This window comes from Schistocerca americana, chromosome 2, assembly GCF_021461395.2.
Source record: "Schistocerca americana isolate TAMUIC-IGC-003095 chromosome 2, iqSchAmer2.1, whole genome shotgun sequence".
NCBI classification, from domain to species: domain Eukaryota; kingdom Metazoa; phylum Arthropoda; class Insecta; order Orthoptera; family Acrididae; genus Schistocerca; species Schistocerca americana.
The window spans coordinates 997426882-997453296 of NC_060120.1; the positions used below are offsets into that span (position 1 = coordinate 997426882).

Here is a 26415-nt window from a genome sequence, read left to right on the forward strand (position 1 = left end):
GGAGTTACCCAGTTTCCTTCCCAACTATCCTCTTTATACCAATTCCCAATTCACGCATCATCAAGCTTCATGCTGGGTGCCAAAAAATTGGTAATTTGTGTAGTACTGAGCCCACTGTGGGCACTAAAATGTATTGAATGGGAACTCTTCTGGAAATGTAGGGAAACATTAATGGATTTATTGGGCTCCAGGCTCGATTAACGTTAATCAAACCAAAAGTCACCACTTCACAAGATGCGTCTAAAACGTAAGAATGACTGAGAGGTGAACACATACAGTAATACCAAAACTATTTATTAAAAGTACAAAAAGAAAACAAGAAACATCAAATGAACAAATTGATCATAAACTCTGCACACCTATTAGTCTGAATCACCGTCAGGTGTGTTCAGCGCTTCCCCTTCAAGAGGGCTTGAAGGTTGATGTCGACGCTTTCTTGGCTGTACATCTCTTGAGGAATGGAAGCATAGTCTTCTTCAAGAGCAGAAACTGGAGACGGTAATTACATTGGAATCTGTGGTGAAATCGATGTTCTCACTGATCCCAAAGGAGTTCAACAGCGTTCCCTTTGAGGCTCTGGGCAGGCCAGTCAATTTCAGGAATATTATTGTGTACGAATCATTCCCTCACGGAACCTTCGTTATGACGATTCTGGACTCGTGTTAAGGGGACGACGGTTAGCGTCGGCGTCCAACGATCCAGATTTAGGTTGTCCGTGATTTCTCCAAATCCTGCACACTTAGTGTTTTCCTATGCGCAGTAATGAATCACACCCTAAGCACGACAACACCTCCTTACCTTATCACCATCTATCCCATACTTCATTGTCCGACCTACAGATGATGCCAGATAACGTTCTTTAGCATCCCCCTAATTCAAACCCTTCTATCACATTGCCAAACTGTGTGATTCTTGGATAAAACGAATTGTTCTTTCCACCGTTTTCATGCGAATTGTTACAACCACTTACCCCGATAGTGGACCCTTCCTGTTCGTCAGCACGTGACGTCTGCGTGATTTTGGTGTAGCTGTGTTTGTTCTTTCGAGTTTCAACTTGGTAGTAACCTCTCCAACTGTCAATTTGAGCAGCTTTTGAAGGATTGAAATGCTGTAACTGCTTCTCTGCTGACCAGATAATACTCTCCGCCTCCTTTTACATTGGCGGGTCCACGTCTCGTGACATCTAGTAGTCAATTCCGCATTACATAGGGGTGCCCTCATACCTTTCATCATATAGTGTACAATATCACGGGATCTTGGACTAGGTAAACGCAGTACAATTGGTTACTCTGTGGAGCTACCTTGACAGTTACACTTCACTGAAGTCTTGAATTGGTTGTCGGCTGTCGGTCAACCTCGATCGGCGGTGGCAGGTGTCTTGGGCTGCTGTCTTTCCTTCATTTGTGCGAGTGGACGGTTCATGGTAGTTGAAGGTCCTGTTCCATTTGTACAAAATGGCTCTGAGCACTGTGCGACTTAACTTCTGAGGTCATCAGTCGCCTAGAACTTAGAACTAATTAAACCTAACTAACGTAAGGACATCACACACATCCATTCCCGAGGCAGGATTCGAACCTGCGATCGTAGCGGTCGCTCGGCTCCACACTGCAGCGCCTAGAACCGCAGGGCCACTACGGCCGGCCCATTTGTACAGGTCGAGAAAATTAAAGCAAGGGTCCACTGGCGAGGGTCGCACGACTAGCGCGTTTACTTTTCGGGTAGCAGCAATACGAGGGGTAGTCCCTTGGATCAGCGTGAATTTTGGATGCGCCTGGATTACAGAGGCAGCACAGTGATTATCAGAATGACTCTATGTCAGTAGAGTCAAAACTCAGATCACTGTTGGAATAACACAGTAAAAACAGCATGATGTAATGAGCAGTGACTGGCGAGAGAAAGGAAAACAAAGCTGAATTCTCATGAGTTAATCAGATTGATTCGAATGAAATCCCTAATGACTAGATATCAATGGATAACAAAAAATGTTCAAATGTCTGTGAATTTCTAAGGGACCAAACTGCTTACGTCATCGGTCCCTAGACTTACACACTACTTAAACTAACTTATGCTAAAAACAACGCACTCACCCATGCCCGAGGGAGGACTCGAACCTCCGGTGGGAGCGGCCGCGCAGTCCGTCACATGACGCCTCAAACCGCGCGGCCAATCCACGCAGCTTTGCATAAAATGGAAGGGTAAGTGCAGACCAAGTGCTGACAACGAATCCCAAGGTGAAGCTTCTCGAAAAGATCATAATGAATTCTCTGCCATCACTGCCTACATTGAAAAGACCACCGAATGTGATATCAGAATCTCATCACTCCACGCTCTCCACCTCGCCGGGTTTCATCCAGTCTCCCTTTCTACCGCTTCCAGAGCTCTGGCAGTTTATCGACAAATCATATCATTGGATGACGATTCTTCCTGACCAGTTCCTGTCTTCTCTAATCCTCGTTCTAGGTTGTCAACATTCAGCTTTTATGGATGAACCTTAACGTGCATGCGACCTGCCAGCGATCTCACGGCCTCGTCCGCCAGGTGTGTCGCAAACAGGCTTACCACCTTGAGGAGTCTCCAGATGGTTTCAGGGTGGTCGCACACCTACAGAATGTTAGCTCCCTCGTTATATTTCTCAAGGAGGTACAGGTTAAAGCGGGCCGGCCTTGGTGGTCGAGCGGTTCTAGGCGCTACAGTCTGGAACCGCGCGACTGCTACGGTCGAGGGTTCGAATCCTGCCTCGGGCATGGATGTTTGTGATGTCCTTAGGTTAGTTAGGTTTAAGTAGTTCTAAGTTCTAGGGGACTGATGACCTTAGAAGTTAAGTCCCATAGTGCTCAGAGCCATTTGAACCAGGTTAAAGCGGAAGAATTCATAGTCCCAGTGCAAACAGCAGGTTGCGACGAATCCCCTCAGTCGATTATAAGCCTTTCACCGTAAGGTCTCTCCATTGCGAAACAGTGATTTTCTTGGTATGTTCACATTAGCCAACATTTCTCTTTGTGCGAAAGGTTTCCACAGATCGCCTTTTTGTGCGTAAAGCCGGTGCATTGCTGTCCTTTACAGTCCGTTATACTTTGGCATTCAGTGCTGTGCAGGATGGTAGTAGCTGACCACCCCAAATATGCTTTTCTCGGGAAGCAAAATAAAAAAAAAATACCAAAAAAAATTTTGATTACTGAACTGCTGATTATGCTGTGGTGTAAACGGCAAACTGTCGCCTTTGAGTGACTGTAGAACGATATAAGATGACTTAGACAAGATTTCTGGTTGATGTGCTGAACGGAAACAAAGTCTAATGTAGAATAAAGTAACTTAATGCAAATGAGTAAAAAAAACAATACCTTAATGTTGGAATACAGCATTAGTAGTGTGCAACATGACACATTCAGAGCGATTAAATACCTAAGGATAACGTTTCAGAGTGATTTAAAATGGAATGAGAATGTGAGGATTGTGGTAGGAAAGGCGAATGGTCGAATTCATTTTATTGAGATAATTCTGAGAGAGTGTGCTTCATCTGTGAAGGAGACCGCACATAGAACACTAGTGTGCCCCGTTCTTGAATATTGCACAAGTGTTTGGAATCCCCAGAAGGTGGGATTAAAGGAAGACATCGAAGCAATTCAGAAGCGGACTGCTATATTTTTTATCTGTAGGTTCGACCGACACACAAGTTTTTGTAGCTGCTTTGGGAAGCCAAATGGGAATCCTCAGAGGTAAGGTGATGTTCTTTTAGAGGAACGCTATTAAGAAAATTTAGAGAACTGGGATTCTGCTGACTCCAGACCGATGCTATTGCAGCCAAGGACCACGAACATACGGTAAGACCAGTTAAGGCTGGTACGGAGGAATATAAACAGTTGTTTCTGCCCCGCTCTGTTTGCTTGGAGAATGGTAAAGGATGTCACTGTTAGTGGTAGAAGTGTACGTAGATGTCGCTAAGACAGATTTAATGTTCCAGTGTGACTTTAGAGCAATATCACAAGCAAACTCTACACAATTCATATCACGTTCTCTTTTAGAGAGAATGGAAAGACAGGTAGAAGCCTATCTCGGGGAAGATCAGTTTGGATTTCGGAGAAATGTAGGAACACGCGAGGCAATACTGACCCTAAGACTTCTCTTAGAAGATGGGTTAAGAAAAGGCAAACTTACATTTACAGCATTTGTGGGCCTAGAGAAAGCTTTTGACAATGGTAATTGGAATACTTCCTTTGAAATTCTGAAGGTATCAGGTGTAAAATAAAGGGAGCGAAAGGCTATTTACAACTTGTACAGAAACCAGACGGCAATTATAAGAGTCGAGGCGCATGAAAGGGAGGCAGTGACTGAAAAGGGAGTGAGACACGGTTGTAGCCTTTCTCCGATGTTATTCAATATATACATTGAGCAATCAGTAAAGGAAACCGAACAGAAATTTGAAGTAGGAATTTTTAAGTTCAGGGAAAAGAAATACAAAGTTCGAGGTATGTCAATGGATTTCTAATTCTGTCAGAGACAACAAATGACTTTGAAAGCCTGTTGAAGGGAATGAACAGTATGCTGAAAGGAGGATACCACATAAACATCAACAAAAGCAAAACAAAGGTAATGGAAGGTAGTCGAACTAAATCGAGAGATGGTAAGGGAATTAGATTTGGAAGCGAGGCACTTAAAGTAGTAAAAGAGTTTTGCTATTTGGGCAAAAAAATAACTGATAATAGCTGAAGTTGAGAGGATATAAAATGTAGACTGACAATGGCAGGGAAAGAGTTTCTGAACAAGAAACATTTCTTAACATCGAATATAAATTTAAGTGTTAGGAAGGCTTTTCTGAAGGTATTTGTCTGGAGAGCAGCAATGTATGGAAGTGAAAGATGCAGGATAAACAGTTTCGACGAAAAGAGAATAGAAGCTTTCGATAGTTGGTGCTACAGAAGAATGTAGAAGATTAGGTGGGTCGATCACGCAACTGACGAGGAAGTACTGAATGGAATTGGGGGGAGGAATTTGTGGCAAAACTTTGCCGGAAAGAATGGATCGGTTGAGACGTCTCATTCTGAGACATCAAGGGATCACCAACTTACTACTGCAGGTAAGTGTGGGGGAGTAAAAATTATAGGGTAGACGTTGAGATGAATGCAGTAAGCAGATTCAGAAAAGATGTAGGTCGCAATAGTTAGTCGGAGAAGAGAAGGCTCGAACAGAATAGAGTAGCATGGAGAGCTGAATTAAATCAGTCTTCGGACTGAAGACCTCAACAGTAACAACAACAACAAGAAGTAAAATCTTCGTTTTAAGTGATATTTGAAAAGAATTTCCAGTAGACATATCAGAAATTTTGAGGGCTACGTATGTTGCTGAGTGGCGTGCAATTGCTTAGTGGCTTTTCGGTGCTTACAGCTATGGGCCTGGACCGGTGCGTGAGCTGCATGAGCAAGCTGGGCGCCATGTCTCGCTCGTCGACGGCGACCACGTACCCCAACACGCCGGCGCAGCCCTTCAGCCCCGCCTGGACCATGGAGCCGCCCGCCGAGCTGGAGGAGCCGCTGCCGCCGCAGCAGCAGCCGCCCCCGCCGCCTCCGGGCAGCAGCCAGTCCGAGTACTGCGTGCCGCGGCCACGCCTGCTCAGCCCCACATCCTCCTCCAGTACAGCCCCCACCTCTGCGGCTGCGCCTCCTGCCAGCGGTCAAGCCAACGCCGGAGGCCACCCTCCCCAGCCCCCTTGCAGGTATGTGCATATCACGCTGGGACCAATTATACGCGGCCATTCCAAACTGTAACGTAAAAATACCGAACCATCATAAAGCTACACTGACGAAATGGAAATGCAACACCAAAAAAAGAAATAAATGTACAATAATGAAAATTCAGAAATTTACCCGCCAGGTTAGCCGAGAGCGCTAATGCACTGCTTCCTGGACTCGGGTAGGCGCCCCGGCCCCGGATCGAATCCGTCCGGCGGCTTAACGACGGAGGCCTGTGTGCCGGCCAGCCTGGATGTGGTTTTTAGGCGGTTTTCCACATTCCACTAAGTGAATACCGGGCTGGTCCCCACGTTCCGCCTCAGTTACACAGCTCGCAGACATCTGAACACATTCGCACTATTCCACGGATTACGATAGACACAGACAGTTGGGCTATACTAATTCTATCCCGGGGGTATGGGGTAGCGGCAGGAACGGCATCCAGCCACCCCTTAAATTAACCTTGCCAATTCCGATTAACCACGCCTACCCTGCGTCATTGCAGGAACAAGGCACAAGTGAAAGAAAGAAAGAATGAAATTTCAGAGATATGTCTGTCTAGGTAACATAGGTAAGTGGTTAACATCGCAAGATTATAGATTCTCGAGATAAGTCGTTGCAGACATTAAACGCAGGTACTTTAATAACCGGTATAAGAGACGCCATGCTAAACGTAAGCATACAAACGTGAATGCATTGTGTTGTAAAGGTGCTGGATGTTAGTTTGTGGGCTGGAGTTCCATGCCTGTTGCACTTGGTCGGTCAGCACAGCGACGTATAATTATGATGGTGGAGCTGTCGTGTGATGATTTCCCATATGTGCTCGACTGGAGACCGATCTGATGATCGAGTGGGCCAAGGTACACGTCGACACTCTGTAGAGTGTGTTGGGCTGAGACAGCGGTACGTGGGCGAGCGTTATTCTGCTGGAAACCACCCCCTGGAATGGCGTTCGTGGGTGGGGGCACAAAAGGCCGAATCACCAGACTGACCCACAAAATTGCAGTCAGGATGCAGTAATCCTCCTGATGTCATATGTTTTTCGCACCCCAGACTATAACAACAGGTTTCGGTCCACAACTAGTTGGTTACAGGCAATCAATTCGCCTGCTTCTAACCAAAACACGGCTACCATTGACGCCGAGGCAAAACCAGCACTCATCAGAAAACACAGTAGATCTCTACCTTGCTCTCCAATGAGCTCTTGCTTGACACCACTGAAGTCGCAGATGGCGATGATTTGGAGTCAGTGAAATGCACACTACAAGGCGTCTCGCTCGGAGCTGTCCTTGCAGTAATCAATTTGTAACAGTTCGTTTCCTCACTGTGGTGCCTACTGCTCCTGAAATTGCTGCTGCTGCATATGCGGTACTATGTGCCGGAGACATGCGATGGTCTCCCCTGTCGGTAGAGCCACGTGGCCCTGTGGAGCCCGATCCTCCTGCGGCTGTACATACTCGCAACCACCGGTGGCAGCAGTCATCTACAGTGGATACATTCTTCCCAAGTCTTTCTACAATACTGCAGAAGGATAATCCAGATTCTCGTAGCCCTATTCCGCGATCAAATTAAAACTCAATGAGGTGTTCATAACGGCGTCTTTGTGGCGTTAAAGGCTTTTTTTACTTACCATCAACTCACCACGCTCAATGTCAAACGCAGCTAACGCTCACGACCGTTATAGCGAGCATCCTCATCGAGTTGCTACTAGCACCACTCTTACGCGACTGAAATTTCAGCCGACATCATCTTTCAGCTGTACATATTCGCCCACCATCTTTCGTGTATATCGCACATCTCCTTCTTGGTCTTGCGGTTTTTCTCTGTTTGTTCATTTTCATGCAATCCTTTAACATAAGAAAACCAAATATCTCTTCATGGAGGAACCCTTTGTTTTGACGCGTTAATTGCCTCCTTGCCTTTGTTTCTCAAAAAAGACGAGTCGACTACGTCAAAAGAGAACATAATTTTAATAAAGAAGTACAGTGCTGCCATAAATGAATCACTCGTTTTCTGAGTTACAAATTTTTCATTATGCTAGATGTACAAATATGACTGATGCAGAAATAGAAGCTTGAACTCGCCATGTCTGCTTCTTCACTCCACAAATGTTCTACGAATGCCCGTCTGGTCACAAGACACACGTCCAAGCAGTTATTAAGCTATTTCCATACACTTTGTAGCAACATCCTGTCGATGGTCATCACAGCGGCACTGATGCGTTACCTCAGCATTTTAAATGTTCTTGGCATTTGGAGTACATAAAGACGGTCCTCAATCTACACCCAAAGGAAAACGTCACAATGCGTGAGGTCAGGCCACCTGAGGGGCCAAGGAAACAGAGCCACATCTTGATAAATACTCCCAGTCCAGAGACGTGGAGGTTCGTCGCCCAGATAGCGACGAGCATCGAAGCTCCGTTGTGGAGTGCCCCGCCTTCTTGCAAGATAAAATTATCGGAATCGGCAGTCAGTTGTGTAGAGCACCATGATGGCAACATACGAGTATGAAGGTAAGAGCTACCAGCAAAGCCTTTTCATACATTAAAAACGGCGATACAGCTTCGTCTGCACGAAAGAAAATTAACCTGCGGTGAATGTCGTTCATGTGCTACACTTGTCTCACACTCTTACGTTCTCACATTGTGGCGATCAAGCTTTCCAGATAAACTGAAGGTTGCTTCGTCGCTGAACATCGGCTTGGAGGCCAAATGTTCATTCTCTACGCCTCCTGCGTTGTGACGCAAACTTGAAGACGCCGACTATATACATCTGTTTTTAATTTTTTTTCTTTTTTCTTTTTTTTTTTTGGGGGGGGGGTGGGGGGGGGGGTGGGGGGGGAAGGAGACCAGACAGCGAGGTCATCGGTCTCATCGGTTTAGGTAAGGACGGGGAAGGAAGTCGGCCGCATCCTTTGAAAGGAACCATCCCGGAATTTGCCTGGAGCAATTTAGGGAAATCACGGAAAACCTGAATCAGGATGGCCGAACGCGGGATTGAACCGTCGTCCTCCCGAATGCGAGTCCAGTGTCTAACCACTGCGCCACCTCGCTCGGTGTTTTTAATTTTGCACGTCCTGCAGACGATACTGTTTCAAATGCAACCACCATTTCAAAATCTGTTCAGTGCCCACTTATTGAATCGTTTATTAATAGGCAAGGAATATTCGGTCCCATCCAAGTCGCAAGTTTAATGTCGGGGTTTAACACATGTAACCTGATAACATGACTTCTACGCTACGAAATCGGTCGTTAAATAGATCCATATCCATATAAACTACATAAGTATACATACATACACACACATGTATGTTCCACATCTTCTCCTAAACCGCTAGACCGATATCCACCAAACTTGGTACACCTATCATTTACTCTCAGGAAAAAGTTACTATGGGAATAAGAACCAGCCACCTATCAAAGTGATGGTGGTGGGACTGAAAAAGTACATAGCGTGGTAATACCCATACTTAAGTCAAACATTATTTGAGAATGAGAGTACTCAGAGACTTACAACATCCTTTACACGCAATTTCAAACATTTACGAAATTTTTTCTCGCTGACAAACTGCAGGAAACGATGAAAGGAAAAAATTGTTTTTTTACTCTCTTCTCAGCGTTTACGCAGTAAAACTACCACAAGTAGCATGACGTTTTAGTGTATTTCTTTCTTACTACTAATAATATTCGTGGCATCTTTTACAGACATTATTCACATATGCCACTGAATGTACCAGAAAAATTACTTCATTGTACGACGTTCAGTTTAGGAGATATGCCGCCATAAACGCTGAATATGTGAAAAAGTACCTCGCCATGTAAGACGTTTAAACTTATTACGTCGTTGCTACTAACTCTATTCGCAATACTTTCCCCATACAGTATCCACATATGTCGCTGAACGTAGCAATAAAAATACCATTGTAAGACTCTGAGAAGCGGGAGAAACTGTCACGTCATGCACGTCATTGTAATATATTACTTCTTTTCTACTATCTCTAATCGCAAGACATTTCGCAGACAACATCCCCACATACAGCTGATTGATCCTAGAAAAATATATCACATTACGACAGTTTACGACATATGACGTCATGAACATTGAGATGCGTTAGAAACTGCCGCATCATGCACGACGTTTTAATTTATGACTTATTTACTACTAATTTTATTCTCAAGATATTTCACAGGCGGTAGGCACATGTACCACAGAGTGTACCTGCAAAACTGTATCATTGTACAGCACATAATTCAGGATATAAGACACCATAAATATAGAGCTGCGTGAAAATGAAACTACAGGGCGAAATTCCCTAGACTTGCTGCTCTGCCATTACGTTTTGAAATATGTTAAATGTGTGTGAAATATATTTGATATGTGCGTATACGAGTAACTCAATGGGTAAGAAGCTCATGATAAACCACTGGGACCAAGATTGGTACACACCTTACTTACAATTTAGAAAGAAATGCAGTACAGGGTAAGAATCTGGAGCCTCCTACTGGGGTGAGTGTGATAACGTGGAGAAGGAAGGGACGAAGAGGAAGTGGAGGTGAGTGGGAAGGAGCAGATGGACAGAGATTGTGAGGGGGAGATGGGGAGGGAGAAGGGAAGGGTGAGATGGACAGGGGGAGGGAAGAGGAAGTCTCGGACAGAGAGAGCGCAGAGGAGGAGATGGGCAGAGATATGGAGAGCGAAATGGAGAGGGAGAAGGGAGAGGAGGAGGAGGTGGACAGACAGAGGAAAGAGGAAGTGCTGGACAGAGGGGAGAGCAGGAGATGGGCAGGGGCGAAGGAGGAGATGGACAGAGAAAGGAGGAGTCTGACCAAGAATGGTGGACAAGAAGGTGGGATTAGTGGGGTGAGGAGGAGAGTGTGGGACGGATGAGGCGGACAGAAATAGGGGGGATGGATAAAGAGAGGAGGGAAGAGAGGTGGATAAAGAGAAAGGGATTAGGTAGAGACAGGGGGAGGAGTAGGTGGATGAAGAGAGGAGGAAGGAGGAGCTGGACAGACGGTCAGAGGTAGAGGGAAGTAGGAGATGGGCAGAAAGAGGTGCGAGGTGGAGATGGAAGACTGAAATAAATAAATACTGGACAGCTTCGTGTTATAACTGCTTATGTCTGCGGTTGTCCCTCACACAACTAATGTATGACCTTTCAAAAGGTATCGCAAGACTAAATGTTGACCTTTCTGTACTGACTTAACTCGATACACAAGAGCTCGTTGTTGAGACCTCTCACCCACTGAAATATATGGTCGTGGAGTGTCGGAACACTGGCACACCAACGCTCGACAGCCGCTGCGACTGATGCACTCTGACATAGAGGTGAAATGCAGTTATGATCCCGTATCTGCCATCCGAGGCTGCATCCAGGTTAGAGCCAAAAGTACGTATTTTGCCATATATATCCCGAAATCACCTAATCATGTATTCTTGCTATTTTACTGTACATACACAAGAAGTAAAATTTCGCTATTTGCTATCCGTCGTTGTGTCGCCGTTTTAAAGGGAAGCAGTGTATAATTTTCAAAGAGCGCCATACGGTTGGGACCAGCGACGGTAAGAGGATGGGAACGGTGTGCAGGTGCTGCCAGTGCTGCCCTCCGAAGACGACGGAGGGCGGCGACCGCGCGGACTCTCCGCCCGGCGGCTGCAAGGCGCGCCTGCGGCCTCTGCCCCTGGTGGCGACGCACCTGCCGCAGCAGCCGGCGCGCCGCCAGTGCAGCTGCTCCGTCCTGCGGACCACCGTCGCCGTCATCGAGCACCACTCCGCCGCCGCAGACCCCTCGGCGCTCTACGACACGCCCAAAGCGCTGCTGCCCGGGCCGCCGCTCAGGGTGCGTCCATACTGCCTTACGTCTGTAACCTGACGATAGTGCATTAATATTCCAACAACTATACATCAGCTTTTACGTCCCTCTGTGTCTGTCTCTGCACTCTCCGCACGCCGTCATATGCTCCTTGGTGGAGGCTACCTTGTACCACCGGTGGTCATTCACTTTCCTATAAATCTTCAGGTTTTGGCGGCGCAAAGACTGTTTCATTAAGTTTCGGGTGTGCATCCGCAAGAATTCTCCGTCTACTTCTTCTAGTATTTCCGCCGTATAACGTTCAGCCATCTTCAGAGTGAGCCGCAAGACTGCCACTCCAGTTTTTTTTTTTTTTCATTTATTGAATTTCAATTGCCCCCGAAGGGGGCGGGCTGGCAGCAGCTTAGTATGCCGCTCTTCAGCCGACAGATTTTGTGACAAAGATAAAGAGCACAAATAATAAAAAACAGGCGATAAAATCGGAGACATAGAGAGTAACAAGGCGAAAAGAAATCGTGGAACTTAAAACAACAACACAGGGATGATGACGCTAATAAAAATACATACGAAGCAGACAGGGAAAACAATAGACAATTAAAAAAAAACACGGCGACAGTCTGGATTCTGTTCGCAAAGGACATAAAATTCACACCTAGCGACAGCATGGTTTCTGTTCGCAACACGAGAAAGACAAAGAACACTGAATAGTCACTGGAACACTGCACTAAAAAGTTGGCAAATGTGACACCACAGTCGAGAGCAGGTGGGGGGAAACTGGACAGAAGATGGGAAAACAAAAAAGGGGGGAAAGGAGAGTAAAAGCGAAGGGGGGAGCCGGGAAAGGAGCTGAAGGAGGATGAGGACCCGTAAGAGGGGTGGGGGGCAGACGCGACAGGGAGGGGGGTAGGCAGAGGAGAGGAATACAAAAGGACTGGGGGGGAGAAGGGAGGTAGGGAGAGGTTTAGTGGGGAGAAAACAGGACGGAAAGGGGGGGGGGGGGGAAGCCACTCCAGTGCTCGCTTCGTCCCTTTACAGTCGTGTACCGTGCAACTGCGCATGCGCCAACAAATGCAAATGCGCCAGAGACGTTAGTCGGCGCCAGAGACGTGCACAATGCGCGAGTTACATCTATGACTCCGCAGTCGATCTGTATTGGCATGTCGATATATCATTGTGAGCTGCACTGTAACGGCACCTTTGTGAGTTTATTACAGCAAGTGCCGGATTCCATGATTTATCAAGGTTGAAACCACTATCTCTATTAATTAAATTCGAGATCAAGCGTATTCCAATTGCCTCCTTGACTATCGCGATAGGCTACAATCCGACCTTGATCAAAGTCTTAGACGTGATGGTACGCATTTCTCCTCCTTACACGAGGCACGACAACAACGTTTCACCAGGCAGCGCTGGTGAACTGCTGTTTGTGTATGAGAAATCGGCTGGAAACTTTGCTCGTGTCAGCACCTTGTAGGTGTCGCCACCGGCGCCGACCTTGTGTGGATGCTCTGAAGAGCTAATCATTTGCATATCACAGCATCTTCTTGCTGTCGATTAAATTTCGCGTCTGTAGCACGTCAGCTTCGTGATGTGGCAATTTTAATGGCCAGTAGTGTACATCCAGCCGAATAAGCAGCGTCATTAGAATTCAGAGAGAGTCACGTTGCTTTAGGTAAGGCCGTACCTCCGTTGTCTTGCAGGACGACGCAGGGGAGACGTACGACACGCCGCGACAGGTGCGCGAGCGCCTCGCCATGGCGGACCACTACGACGTGCCGGCGTCGGCGCGGCCCGCCAGCTGCCCCTGCCACCGCGTGCTGTCCTGGGTGCGGCTGCCCTACTGCCGCAGGGGCAGCGGCGTCGACCACTCGGCAACCCAGGTACGTAGCCTGCACCCCCCCCCCCCCCCCTGTCGCAACACCTCAATGCTGTGACTTGTAGTCAGTCACTGTTTCAATACTACTACTACTGATTAGGCCCAGTGGACCGCACGCATCTACAAGTTTCCTCCTCCACTGTATTCTGCCCATTGCTGCTATCCGCCATTCGTCCACATCTATTGACACTTGGTTTAAATCTTCACGGAGTCCATCCCTCCAATGCTTCTTGCGTCTCCATGGCGGTCTCTTTCTTGTAGGTGTGAAATCCAGGAGCTTCCGAGGCCATCTATGATCTTCCATCCGGGCCACATGGCCGGCCCACTGCATTCGTTTGGCTTTGACAGTACGTGCTATGTTGGGCTGCTGGTGTAGTTCCTCAAGCTCTTGGTTGTATCTGAACCTCCATTCCCCTGTATCTGCATCAAGAACCGGACCGAAGATCTTCGGAAGCACTTTTCTCTCAAAAACAAGGAGCTTATGGAAGTCCTGTTTCCGGATGCTCCATGTCTCACAGCCATATAGAACAGCAGGCTGAATTAGGGTTTTGTACAGTCGAATCTTGAACTGTCTGGAGAGAGATTTGGACGGAAGCAGTTGTGCTAGGCTGTGGTAAGATCGGTTTCCTGCTTGTATTCTGGCATTGATCTCTGCTTCACACGACGAGTTCTCAGAGAAAAGTGCCCCTAGGTATTTGAATTCTTGCACTCTCTTATAGGAATCGTCCCCAACCTGCAGTGATTGTAGATGATCAGCAGTCTGACAATGACCACGCGTCATAACGAGGTACTCTGTCTTGGCTTCGATTATGTTTAGCCCAAATTTGCTGGCAGCCTCCTTTAGTGCTTTGGCCATTTGCTCCAACTCCTCTTCCGACCTAGAGAGTAAACAGATGTCGTCTGCATAGGCTAAGTATGCCAGTCTCTTTCCTTAGATTTCAATCCCTTCGTTATCTTGGAAAGTCTCGCGTACGATCTTCTCGAGGGCAAACTTGAACAGGATAGGGCACAACCCATCTCCTTGCCTGAGTCCTGTCACAATTTCAAACTCCTCAGTTACGCGATTTCCCATCTTCACCTTCGCACGTGTTTCGTTCAGACAGATCTTTATCAGATTGATGAGTTTCTCTGCTATGCCAAACTCTCTTAAACAGTTGAGCAGGCTCTTGCGATGTATGCAATCATAGGCCTTATTAAAATCAACGAATAAAATATGCAAATCTTTACCATATTCACCCAGTTTCTCAGTGAGCTGCCGGAGACTGAAGATGTGATCTACAGTTGACCGTCCTGGCCGGGAACCTCCCTGGTACTCCCCAATTACCGATTCTGCCACTGACTGAATTCTATGTATGAGTCAATTGGACAGGATCATATAGCAGACGTTATGCAGGGCGATTCCTCGATACTTGTCACATTTCAGTTTGTCGCCCTTATTACGTATTGGACAAATCAGAGCTGTTTCCCATTCTCCTGGTAGTTCTTCTTTGGTCCATATTGCCTGTACCAGTCGGTGTATTTTTTCTGCAAGTTTCTCTCCTCCTGCCAGGATCATTTCAGCCTGTATTCCATCTTCACTGTTCGAATGCTCTTGAAATAACAGTAGCAGTACATGGAGGAGGGAGCAGTCAGGTGCTGGGCCAGAAAGTTTTTTCACAAATTTCCCAGACGTATAGTCTTGTCAAGATAGTCAAATCTTAAAAGAAATGTACAAGTTGATGAAAAAGTGAGTATAAATTTGAAAACTTAGTAAACCACGGAATAATGTAGATAGAGAGGTAAAAATTGACACACATTGTTGGAATGACATGGGGTTTTATTAGAACCAAAAAAAAAAAAACAAAGTCCACAAAATGTCCGACAGATATCACTGGACAGCAATAAGTCAGTGACTGCGCATGACAATGGTGTATAAAAGGAGCTGTAATGAGAGAGAGGATCGGATGCGCCAGGAGTAGCAGCATGTTGACGTTATATGAGAAGGCGCCTTTAGTGAAGTTGTGTTATCAGAATGGGGACTGTGCCAGTTCAGCGTTACGATCCTATCGCCGTAGGAAGGGGATTCGAACGGGTAAAGGTCCGTTGACAAATGCAGCTGTGGCGAGAATGATTTCGAAGTTCGAAGCCATGGGTTGTTTTGACGATAGACCCCGTGGTGGCTGACCGAGCACAAGGCGTAATGCTGCTGAGACAGTTCAGAAAAAAGTGGAGACTGTAGCGGGTTCGTCTATGCACCGGAAAGTCAGCGCTTGTGCAGTCGCACGTCGCACCAGCATTCCATACACTACTGTTTGGTTGGCACTGAGGCGTACTCTCCGATGCTATCCGTACAAAATCCGTCGGCATCATGAACGGTTACCTGGTGATTTAGTGAAGTGGAGGGCATTTGCGGCGTGGGCGTTTCAGAAGATGGCGGAAGATGACGATTGTTTGAGTAACGTGTTGTAGACCGACGAAGCTCATTTCATGCTCCGAGGGTCTGTCAACGCCCACAACGCAGAATTTGGGCTACCGAAAATCGTAGAACTGTCGTGCAAACTCCATTACATGACGAGAAAGTCACGGTATGAGTTGGATTTACCACATCTACCGTTATTGGGCCTTTTTTCTTCGAGGAAACGCGTGACTCTGGTTTTGTAACTGCTACCGTGACGGGTGAGAGGTACGCCGATATGTTACAGAATCGCGTCACCTGCCTGTCTGATAAACACCTGCTGGAACGTACGAGGTTTATGCAGGATAGCGCTCCACCCCATATTGCTAGACGCGTGAAAAATCTAATGTGCGCGTCGTTTGGTGATGATCGTGTGCTCAGCTGCCACTTTCGTCATGGTTGGCCTTCCAGGTCCCGAGACCTGGCTTTGGGGTTACCTGAAGTCGCAAGTGTATCGTGATCGACCGACATATCTAGGGATGCTGAAAGACAACATCCGACGCCAATGCCTCACCATAACTACGGACATGGTTTACAGTGCTGTTCACAACATTTTTCCTTGACTACAGCTGTTGTTGAGGAATGATGGTGCACATATTGACCATTTCCTGTAAAGAAAATCATCTTTGCTTTGTCTTACTTTGTTATGCTAATTATCATCTGATCAGATGAAGCGCCATCTGTCGGACATTTTTTGAACTTTTGTATTTTTTCGGTTCTAATAAAACCCCATGTCATTCCAAGTGTGTGTGTCATTTTGTACCTCTATATCTACATTATTCCGTGATTTATTCAGTTTTCAAATTTATACTGACATTTTGATCACCCGGTGCATCAAACAGTTAGCAATCAAGAATCAATACGTTTTTTGAAAGACATCCCATTGGCTGTTGACTGCAGAATTTTTTTTATTTCGCAGTTGCCTTTTGGCCATTTTTCAAGTGGTACTGCAAAAAATTTTGCTTCAGCAAATATCAGACATTTAAATCCTCCGACACGTATAAATGTCACCGCCAGGATTTTAAAGTCTGACTCATACCGAACCAAAATCTTTTGCAATACCACTTACCAGTAAAAGTGGCTCGAAGGCCGAAATTGCAATTGTGAAATAAATAATTTCCATAGTAAACGGCGGAAATGGTGTCCTTCAAAAAATTCTACGTATCTGTGAGCCCCGACTATGAGAAGTTAATAATCAGTATCAGCTTAAATAATATCAACATCAATATTTAATAGTGAAGAAATTTCGTGACGATAATTTGAAATCATAATTTTATACACACGTCAAAAAAGTTTTGCATCCCCTCGGTTCCGAGAGTTCTGGAACCTGTAAAGAAAACTGGAATAGACATAAACATAAACATCATTTTAGCCCTTATTGTTGCTTATAAAAACGACACATTGCATGTTGTACCACCATACAGTGAGACCTTCAGAGGCGGTGGGCCACTCTAATACCCAGTAGCAAGTCCTCTTGCATTGATGCATGCCTGTATTCGTCTTGGCATACTAGCCACATATTCATCAAGGCACTGTTGCTCCAGATTGTTCCACTTCTCAACGGCGATTCGACGTAGATCCCTCAGAGTGATTGGTGGGTCACATCAGCCCTTTTCAGTCTCTTCCAGGTATGTTCGATAGGGTTCATGTCTGGAGAACATGCTGGCCACTCTAGTAGAGCCATGTCCTTATCCCGATGGAAGTCATTCACAAGATGTGCACGATGGGGACACGAATTGTCGTTCATGAAAACGAATACCTCGCCAATATCCTGCCGATACGGTTGCACTATCGCTCAGAGGATGGCATTCAGGTATCGTACAGCCGTTACGGCGCCTTCCATGACCACCAGCGGCGCACGTCGGCCCCATATAATGCCACCCCAAAATAGCAGGGAACCTCCACATTGCTGCACTCGCCGGAAAGTGTGTCCAATGCGTTAAGCCTGACCAGATTGCCTCTAAACACGTCTCCGACGATTGTCTGGTTGAAGGCGTATGCGACGCTCATCGGTGAAGAGAACGTGATGCTAATCCTGAGCGATCCATTCGGCATGTTGTTGGGCCTATCTGTACCGCAGCGCATGGTTTTGTGGTTGCAAAGATGGACCTCGCCATGGACGTCGGGAGAGAAGTTGCACACCATCCAGCCTATTGTCCGCAATTTGAGTCGTAACACAACGTTCTCTGGTTGCACGAAAAGCATTATTCAACATGGTGGCGTTGCTGTCAGCGTACCTCCGAGACATTATCCGTAGATAGAGGTCATGCACTGCAGTAGTAGTCCTTGGGCGTCCTGAGCGAGGCGTGTCATCGACAGTTCCTGTCTCTTCGTATCTCCTCTATGTCCGAACAATATCGCTTTAGATCACTCCGAGACACATGGACAGTTCCTTTGTTGAGAGCAGTTCCTGGCACAAAGTAACATTGCGGATGCGTTCGAACCGCCGTATTGATCGCCTAGGCACCACTGAACTACAGACAGCACGAGCCGTGTACCTCCTTCATTGTGGAATGAATGCAACTGATGGGCTGTCGGACCCCCTCTACCTAATAGGTGCTGCTCATGCATGGTTGGTTACATCTTTGGGCGGGTTTTGGTGACATCTCTGAACAGTAAAAGGAATTGTGTCTGGGATGGAATATCGACAGTCAACGTCTATCTTCAGGAGTTCTGGGAAGAGGGGTGATGCAAAACTTCTTTTGATGTTTGTAATTTTTACAAAATGTGGGTGAAGCACCAAAAAAACTAACACCGCAAATATTGTAGAAATGGAAAGTGCTACTGATGTGTGATTTTCACAGAATGGATGGGTAGTCATCGGTTCGTACTGTTAGCCAACGAACAGATTGTAATAATACTTAGAAAGCGTATTTTTCTGCAAACATACACTTTTTAAATGGGGCTGTACCTATTGACATTAACAGACTAAATTTAGGGTAAGACAGAATTGAGCGGTGTTCGTTGCAGGAGTCTAGTGTGAGTCACTTCCCACACTGACACTTGTACAATATCTGTGGTAACACAGCAAAACACATGTTTCTTCGAAATGATTCATGTCACGTAAAACTAAGATACACTTAAAACAACAGTGACATTTTTTGGCCTTATAGCAGCTTACATAAAGTAACAATAGTACTCTCGCCACATCAGATATCGATTTGAAATTATGTTAATGGTCTCTAGTGTCGTTACTCTCACAAACTGAATTTAACTGGAAAGTCGTCAATTTGGCTTACGAGACACAGCTTTTAAACGTTTCATCATGCATCTAATTTTACTTTCAACTTCACCGAAGCCCCATCAGGGGCTTTACAAAAAACGCGTCACACCTGTTCAGTGTTTTACCACTCACTTAATTTTATTTTTAATTTCACCGCAGGGCCACCAGGAGCTGTACAAAAAAATGGGCGTATTAGCGAGTCACTCAAACCTAGCACAAGTTTAATAAAATTCCAGCCCACCAAATTGAATAGGACTCCGACGTTTTGGTGGAATTCCCACACGCTCTTCGGTGAAAATACACTGAGGAGCTGGAACATTGTGACCAAATATCTAATAGCTGGTATGTCCACCTTTGGCATTGATAACAGAGGTGGCGCATTGTTTCATGGAAGCGATGGGGCCTTCGTAGGTCGGTGGAGGAATTGGGCCCCACATCTGCACACACAGATCACCTACACCCCGCCAATTCCGGGAATGGTGTGATGAGCTCTGACGCCAATGGCATCCCAGATGTGTTTGATCAGGTTCAGATCTGGTGAGTTAAGAGGTCAGGACACCAACTGGAACACACCACTATGTTCTTCGAACCACTCCCTCATACTCTTGCCCTTGTGACATTGTGCATTAACTTGTTGAAAAATGACGCTATCATCGGGGAACATGATCGTCATGAAGGTGTGTACGTGGTCTGCAACAAGTGTACGATACTCCTTGGCCGTCACAGTGCCTTTCACGTGCTCCATTGGACCCTTGGATGCGCTCGTAAATGTTTCCCAGAGCATAATGGAGCCACTGCAAGCTTGTCTGTGTCCCGCAGTACAGGTGTCAAGGAGCTGTTCCTCTGGAAGACGAGGATTCACGCCCTCTCGTCGGCTAATGAGCAAGGAGTCGGGGTTCATCTGACCTTGCAACACTGCGCCGACGTTCAGTGTCGATGGTCACGTGCCCATTTCAGTCGTAGTTGCCGATGTCGTGGTGTTAACGTTGGCACATGCATGGGTCGTCGGCTGAGCAGGCCCGTCGGTAGGAGTGTTCGGTCTGTGTGTTTAGAAGCACTTGCAGTTATCCCAGCATTAAAATCTAATGTTAGTTCTGCCACAGTTCGCCGCCTGTCCTATTTTACCAGTCTACCCGGCCTACGACGTCCGATATCTGTAGTTTGGCGGCTCCACCTCGCACACCTTCCCCATTCTGCACACGAACAGCACTCTCATTAATATTACATGCACCGTTCGTATGTCTGACTAGCAGTCATTCCTCGCCAGGTGACGCTGCTATCGTCTGAACGGGATTGTATCGATAGTTGGTCGGTGGGCGTATTTTTCTGGCTGATCAGTGTAAATGTTCACCACTAATCGCCGCATTGTACAGCGAGCAAGCATATGCATGCCTCCGTATCTCGAAGCCGAAGATTTGAGACCGAATCCTAAACCGTAAAACAAGTCTCTTGTGGCATACACGGCATTAGTGACAGTACATGTGTCATATGACGGGACCTAATTTGTACGTCTGGTGAATTAGTGAGATGTGACTCCTTGCCCGATTTCGTGTGAATGTGAATGTGATCACTCCCAAGGAAATGTTGACAATATAGATTGTCACATAAGCTGCAACAAATGAACGCAACAGTTTCACAATCACACAGTTTCTCTGTGCTCTGTCAATGTTTTGGAAGTTGCAATCCCTTTTGGAAGCTTTTACTCTTGAATTCCTTTGTTCTAACATAGTCCAAAACCGTCTCCTTGTTGTTTTCATTTCTATGAGACGTCTATGTGATATCTCGCCGGCCGTCACACTATTTATCATATTTACTTGAGACGGTAATGTATTCTTACCACATGACTTATATTCTACAACCAATGTATAGTATGACAATTGCCAAGACTACAGAAAGAGAAGAAACATTTCAGTGACTGGACGGACAGTTCACAAAGTTGTGGAAAAAAATTAATATTACGAGGGAGTTTAGATCTCTTTTCGCCCGCTCCACAGTCCCGCAGCGTGCCTGCTTAAGCACGACGCCATGGCTGCTACACTCTATTCCATCTCGCACTTGTTAAGCTTGGACCATTTACTGTTTCTATTGTGATGTACTTTCATAGCTCAGAACGCCTTCTTCCTGTCTCATGCTTGAACTGTGTTTAGATTTTGAGGGTCTATCTACTGAGTCATCTTACGACTAAATCTGAATGGGGGTGCAATGGAGAGGTTCCCTTGTGGGTAGCGAAAGTGTACGGAACTTCTGCAACTTATCGATACGAGCCAGTACATGACTCAACTCTGGTTTGGGATTTCCTTTTACTCTTTTAACGTGATATCCGAACCACACGCACGCTTGTGATCATCTTGATGCGGTGTTGATGGTCTCAAATCTTCCTTCCATTTTGCAAAGACAGATTCCCCACTTTGGTAGGAGTATCCACAGTGTAATACGTACAAAAACCTCGAGGAAACAATTAAAAAAAAATGGGAAACCAGGAAAGTTGCTCGGATTGAAAATAGTGTCCTACTGTTCATGTATACGTCCAAGAAGCAACGGTGAAATTAAAAGATAATTTAGCAATGCTATTAAGATATTCAGGGTGAAAGGATATCCATGATAACATTCACGGATAACGTTATTCTCATCAGTGAAAATGAGGCAGAATTACAGGACCTGCTGATTGGAATTAACACTCTCAGCACAAAATGTGGATTGAAAAAAAAACGAAAAGTGACGAACGTAATGCCGAACAGCACCAACGAGATTAGTGGTAAACTTAGTAGGGGAGCCCGAATAAGGCGACGCGAAGAAATTCTCCAACCTCGGAAGCAAAATGACATACGACAAAGGAAACAAGGAATACATGAAGACTGGCACAGGTGCAAAAGCCATTTTTCGGCAAGACAAGCCTACCTTTGCCAAATATCGTCATTAATTTGGAGCAGAAATTACTGAGAATATACGTATAGAGCAGAGTATTGTGTGGAAGTGAATTACGGACTGCTGGAAAATTTGTAAAAGACGAGAATCGAACGGGTTTACATGTGATGCTACGGTAGGTCGTTGTATATTAGGTAGACTGATAACGAATGAAGAGTTTCTGTACAGGATCAGAAAAGGAAACTCATATGGGAAACGCTGACAAGAGTAACCGACAGGATGACAGGATATGTGTTAATACACCAAGCAATAGCTTCAAAAATGGCTCTGAGCACTATGCGACTTAACTTCTGAGGTCATCAGTCGCCGAGAACTTAGAACTACTTCAACCTAACTAACCTAAGGACATCACACACATCCATGCCCGAGGCAGGATTCGAACCTGCGACCTTAGCGGTCGCCCGGTTCCAGACTGTAGCGCCCAGAACCGCACGGCCACTCGGGCCGGCAAGCAATAGCCTCGGTTGGTACCCGATGGAGCTGTACATTCTAAAGACTATGGGGGATGACAGATACAGGGCTATTCACGAAGATATGCCAGTATTTTAATACGTTATTCTGCAAGTAAAACTAAAGAAAAAAGTTCAGATAAACATAGGTCCGCAAATGTTTAGTTACGGAGCTACGGCTAATAAAAGATTTTGTCTGAAATTTAGCACTACGCTAATGTCAAGCCATTGCAAAACTGGACGAGGTTAAAGTTGTTGTATGTCCAACCTTTATAACTGCACATTGAGTGTACTAATGTGTGCAAAATTAGCATACCACTTAGCGCGCAAATGGACAAAACATCTGAACTGTCTTCTCAAGCCCAGGGTGTTAAATAGATATTCTAAATAAATATGACCCTGGCCCTGTAAGGCAGCTAATATCAGGTGTGGATCGCAACAAAAATCATTATAAATGCTGCTATCACGTACCTAGAATGCATGACTTAATAAAAGTGAAAGTTTGGGTTCTTCTAGGAAGACAACGCAGCTATTCGATTTTTTCTTTTATTCTATGCATAATTTATCAACTTTTGTTTTCATGGGTCAAGTGTTAAACAACAATCATGTTCATTTTTCTTTTGACACTCAATAACGAAATAATTAATTCTTGGACATATTGAAATGGCAATTATTAAAATCGTTATCTCTACACAAGAAAACTTTTTATCACACGAAAGAATGATTATTAAAAATCCTCATCAACTCATTTAAATCTACGTTGTCGTAGCTGGTCAATGCACTGAGTTGGTGGAGAATAAATTTACTTTTTGAACCAATGAAAAACTCTCATGTACTCAATGTGAGGCTACGTTACTATCCTAGCTTTTGATATTCAATGGTCAAAGTGTACGCAGGTCGGAGTGAGCAAAATCTGGACACAGCATTTAATGTGGCCTAATGTGCGATGGAAATTTACCAAGTGGCATCTGCAACGACGTTGTATCCGTGCTGGATCTGAAATGCTAATTACCTACTCTGGCCTTGATTGAATTTATCAGTCACAACTTCCCTAAGGTCCGTAGAACGTTAATCTTTCCCTAGACGAAATAATGGCTGTCGCACACCCGCTATGGGTTGGAGCAACATGCACAGTTTCATTGCTCACAAAAATTCCCGCAGAAATAATTAACTACTGGAATGAAATTTTCACTCTACAGCGGAGTGTGCGCTGATGTGAAACTTCCTGGCAGATTAAAACTGTGTGCCCGACAGAGACTCGAACTCGGGACCTTTGCCTTTCGCGGGCAAGTGCTCTACCAACTGAGCTACCGAAGCACGACTCACGCCCCTTCCTCACAGCTTTTTAATCTCCCAGGGGGTTTCATATCAGCGCACACTCCGCTGTAGAGTGAAAATTTCATTCTAGAAACGTCCCCCAGGCTGTGGCTAAGCCATGTCTCCGCAATATCCTTTCTTCCAGGAGTGCTAGTTCTGCAAGGTTCGCAGGAGAGCTTCTGTGAAGTTTGGAACTTAGGAGACGAGGTACTGGCGGAATTAAAGCTGTGAGAACGGCGCGTGAGTCGTGCTTGGGTAGCTCAGTTGGTAGAGCACTTGCCGGCGAAAGGCAAAGGTCTCGAGTTCGAGTCTCGGTCCGGCACATCGTTTTAATCTGCCAGGAACTTTCAATTAACTACTGCTTTGCTATCTGTCGCCACGATACGTGAAGCGTATCGTCCTCACTTCGCAGAAAGCAAAGCTCTCAATGCCCTCGCTTATTTCCACACACTTGGGCGGTCTGCCACGAGATGAGAGGGAGAGAGAGAGAGAGAGAGAGAGAGAGAGAGAGAGCCTTAAGGTCTCAAAATGCTTTTATATAATGGGGATCTCCCCACCGTGTCGCGTCTGCGTAGCCAAGTATGGCTTCAGCCAATCACCGTCTCGCTAGAGAGGAATAAACATTTTTATTTTCCTTGCTGGGTCGCAGCCTAGCACTTTAAAGACGTGCGGCCACTTACCCTCGGTCCCAGCTTTATTTACGTTAAAAGGAATAATGCATAGTTATGACCGTATCTCTTTCAGTGCCGAAGCTCGCCGTTCTCTTGCCAGATGGGAGTTTTACGATATCATTAACCACCTTCTCGGTTCGTCTCCAACTCGTTTGTTCCCTGCCAATGCCCAAATTGGTAGATATTGTTTTGTTAGTTTTCGGTACATGCGATTAACTGCAGTTGCCTTTTGTTGATATGATGTAATTATTGCTTTCTGAGGATCTCATACCGTATCATTCTGTCGTTATGGATCAAGCTGATGTAAGGTTCATAAAATCCGGACGCCGTAGAAAGTAAAGCACGATTTCCATTTATTTTGTTGTTATTGGTCTGGTGACTCTAATGAAAGGGTCCCAGACGTGTATCCAAAGCAGTTTTCCAGAACATCCAGAGAAGCAAAGATTATTATTCAAGTAAATTTGTTTACATTCCATTATGAATGTAGAAACGTTTACGTCATTGTTGTCAACCCCTTAGTGAGTTGTTTCAGTCGTTTCCTAACCTTGAAACGAGTTAGTTTTGTGTATTGTTCAATGACAGAACATAATACTAACAGTGAGTTTAAGTGAAACCACATAGCAAGTCTTGTAGTTTGGAGATTATTTATGAAATAGGGATGCCTTTCAAATATCCTACAGCTGCAGTTAGCGAATATCGCGTGCGTTATCCATCTCGGTGGATTCCGAATTCGCGAACCATTAGTGGAGTATTTCGAATGTTACAGGAGACATGTTTTGTACTAGTGCTCGATAGATAAAGGCGATGATGAGGATATTATGGATGCAGTTCAATGCAGCCCGGGAACCAATACACGACGGATCTCCCAACGATTAGGCATTTCACAAACTAAGGTATGGCGTACACTGAAGTACAACAATCTCTATCCTTACCATAAACAAACAATTCATTATTTACATCCGGTAGATCCTGCACTTCCCTTGGGATAGGGCATCTGGTTAAGTACTAATTGGCAGTTACGAAAATACATTTTATTTACTGATGAGTCACTGATTACTCGAGATGGTATAAACAGTTTACATAAAGAGCACATATGGTCTGAAGCAAACCCACATTCAATAGCGCAACGCAATTTCCAGCAACGATTTAGCATAAATGTGAGGTGTGATAAATCAACACACACTTTATTGGAATATTCATTTTCCCAGGACGTCTAACTGGCGAGACGTACCTACAATTCCTTCAAGAAGAAATGCCCCTCTTGCTCGAAGATGTTCTACTTGCTACACGATTGCAAATATATTTTCAATATGGCAACGCGCCTCCACATTTCACCACTACCGTTACTACACATTTAAATGAACATTTTCCCCAGAAATGGGTTGGTTGTGGTGCTACACGTCTGTGGCCACCCTGATCGCCTGATTTAACACCAATGGATTGGCGTGCGGTGTAGCCACGCTGTCTAGGGCGCCTTGTCACGGTTCGAGTCCTCCTTCGGGCATGAGTGTGTGTGTTGCCCTTAGCGTAAGTTAAAGTTACATTAAGTAGTGCGTAAGCCTAGGGAGCGATGACCTCAGCAGTTTGGCCCCATAGGAATTACCACCATGAAAACCAGCAATAGATCTTTAAGTATGGGAATGGATAAAAGACATAATTTGTGAGGATAAAGTCAGTACACGTGAGGCATTACTTGCTCGCATTGTGAATGCAATTGACTAATTTAAGAACAAGATTGTGAAATTGAAATGAGCAACAAAATAAACAAAATCTATTCATACACATGCAAATAATAGCATTGAACTCGATGGAGACTTTTTCGAGCGTTTATGGTAAATGTATTGTGAAATTGTATGCACGCTGTATAACTTCTTTAACACTTGAGTTTGGTTTTTTCCGCTTTAACTTGAATTCACATGTGCTATGGTATTAATAAAAGCAGATTATCTGACACATTCACACACTTTGAGCTAATGTTATTA

General features: G+C 45.3%; 1 protein-coding gene across 1 annotated transcript in view; it reads left to right on the forward strand.

The window, feature by feature from the left end:
• LOC124594597 overlaps positions 1 to 26415 on the forward strand; it is a 393017-nt gene that overhangs the window by 290807 nt on the left and 75795 nt on the right. Inside the window, exons 8-10 of the mRNA XM_047132970.1 lie at positions 5363 to 5710; positions 11313 to 11565; positions 13239 to 13418. Of these exons, the coding sequence (XP_046988926.1) occupies positions 5363 to 5710; positions 11313 to 11565; positions 13239 to 13418 (781 nt within the window). The remainder of the gene's footprint in view (positions 1 to 5362; positions 5711 to 11312; positions 11566 to 13238; positions 13419 to 26415) is intronic.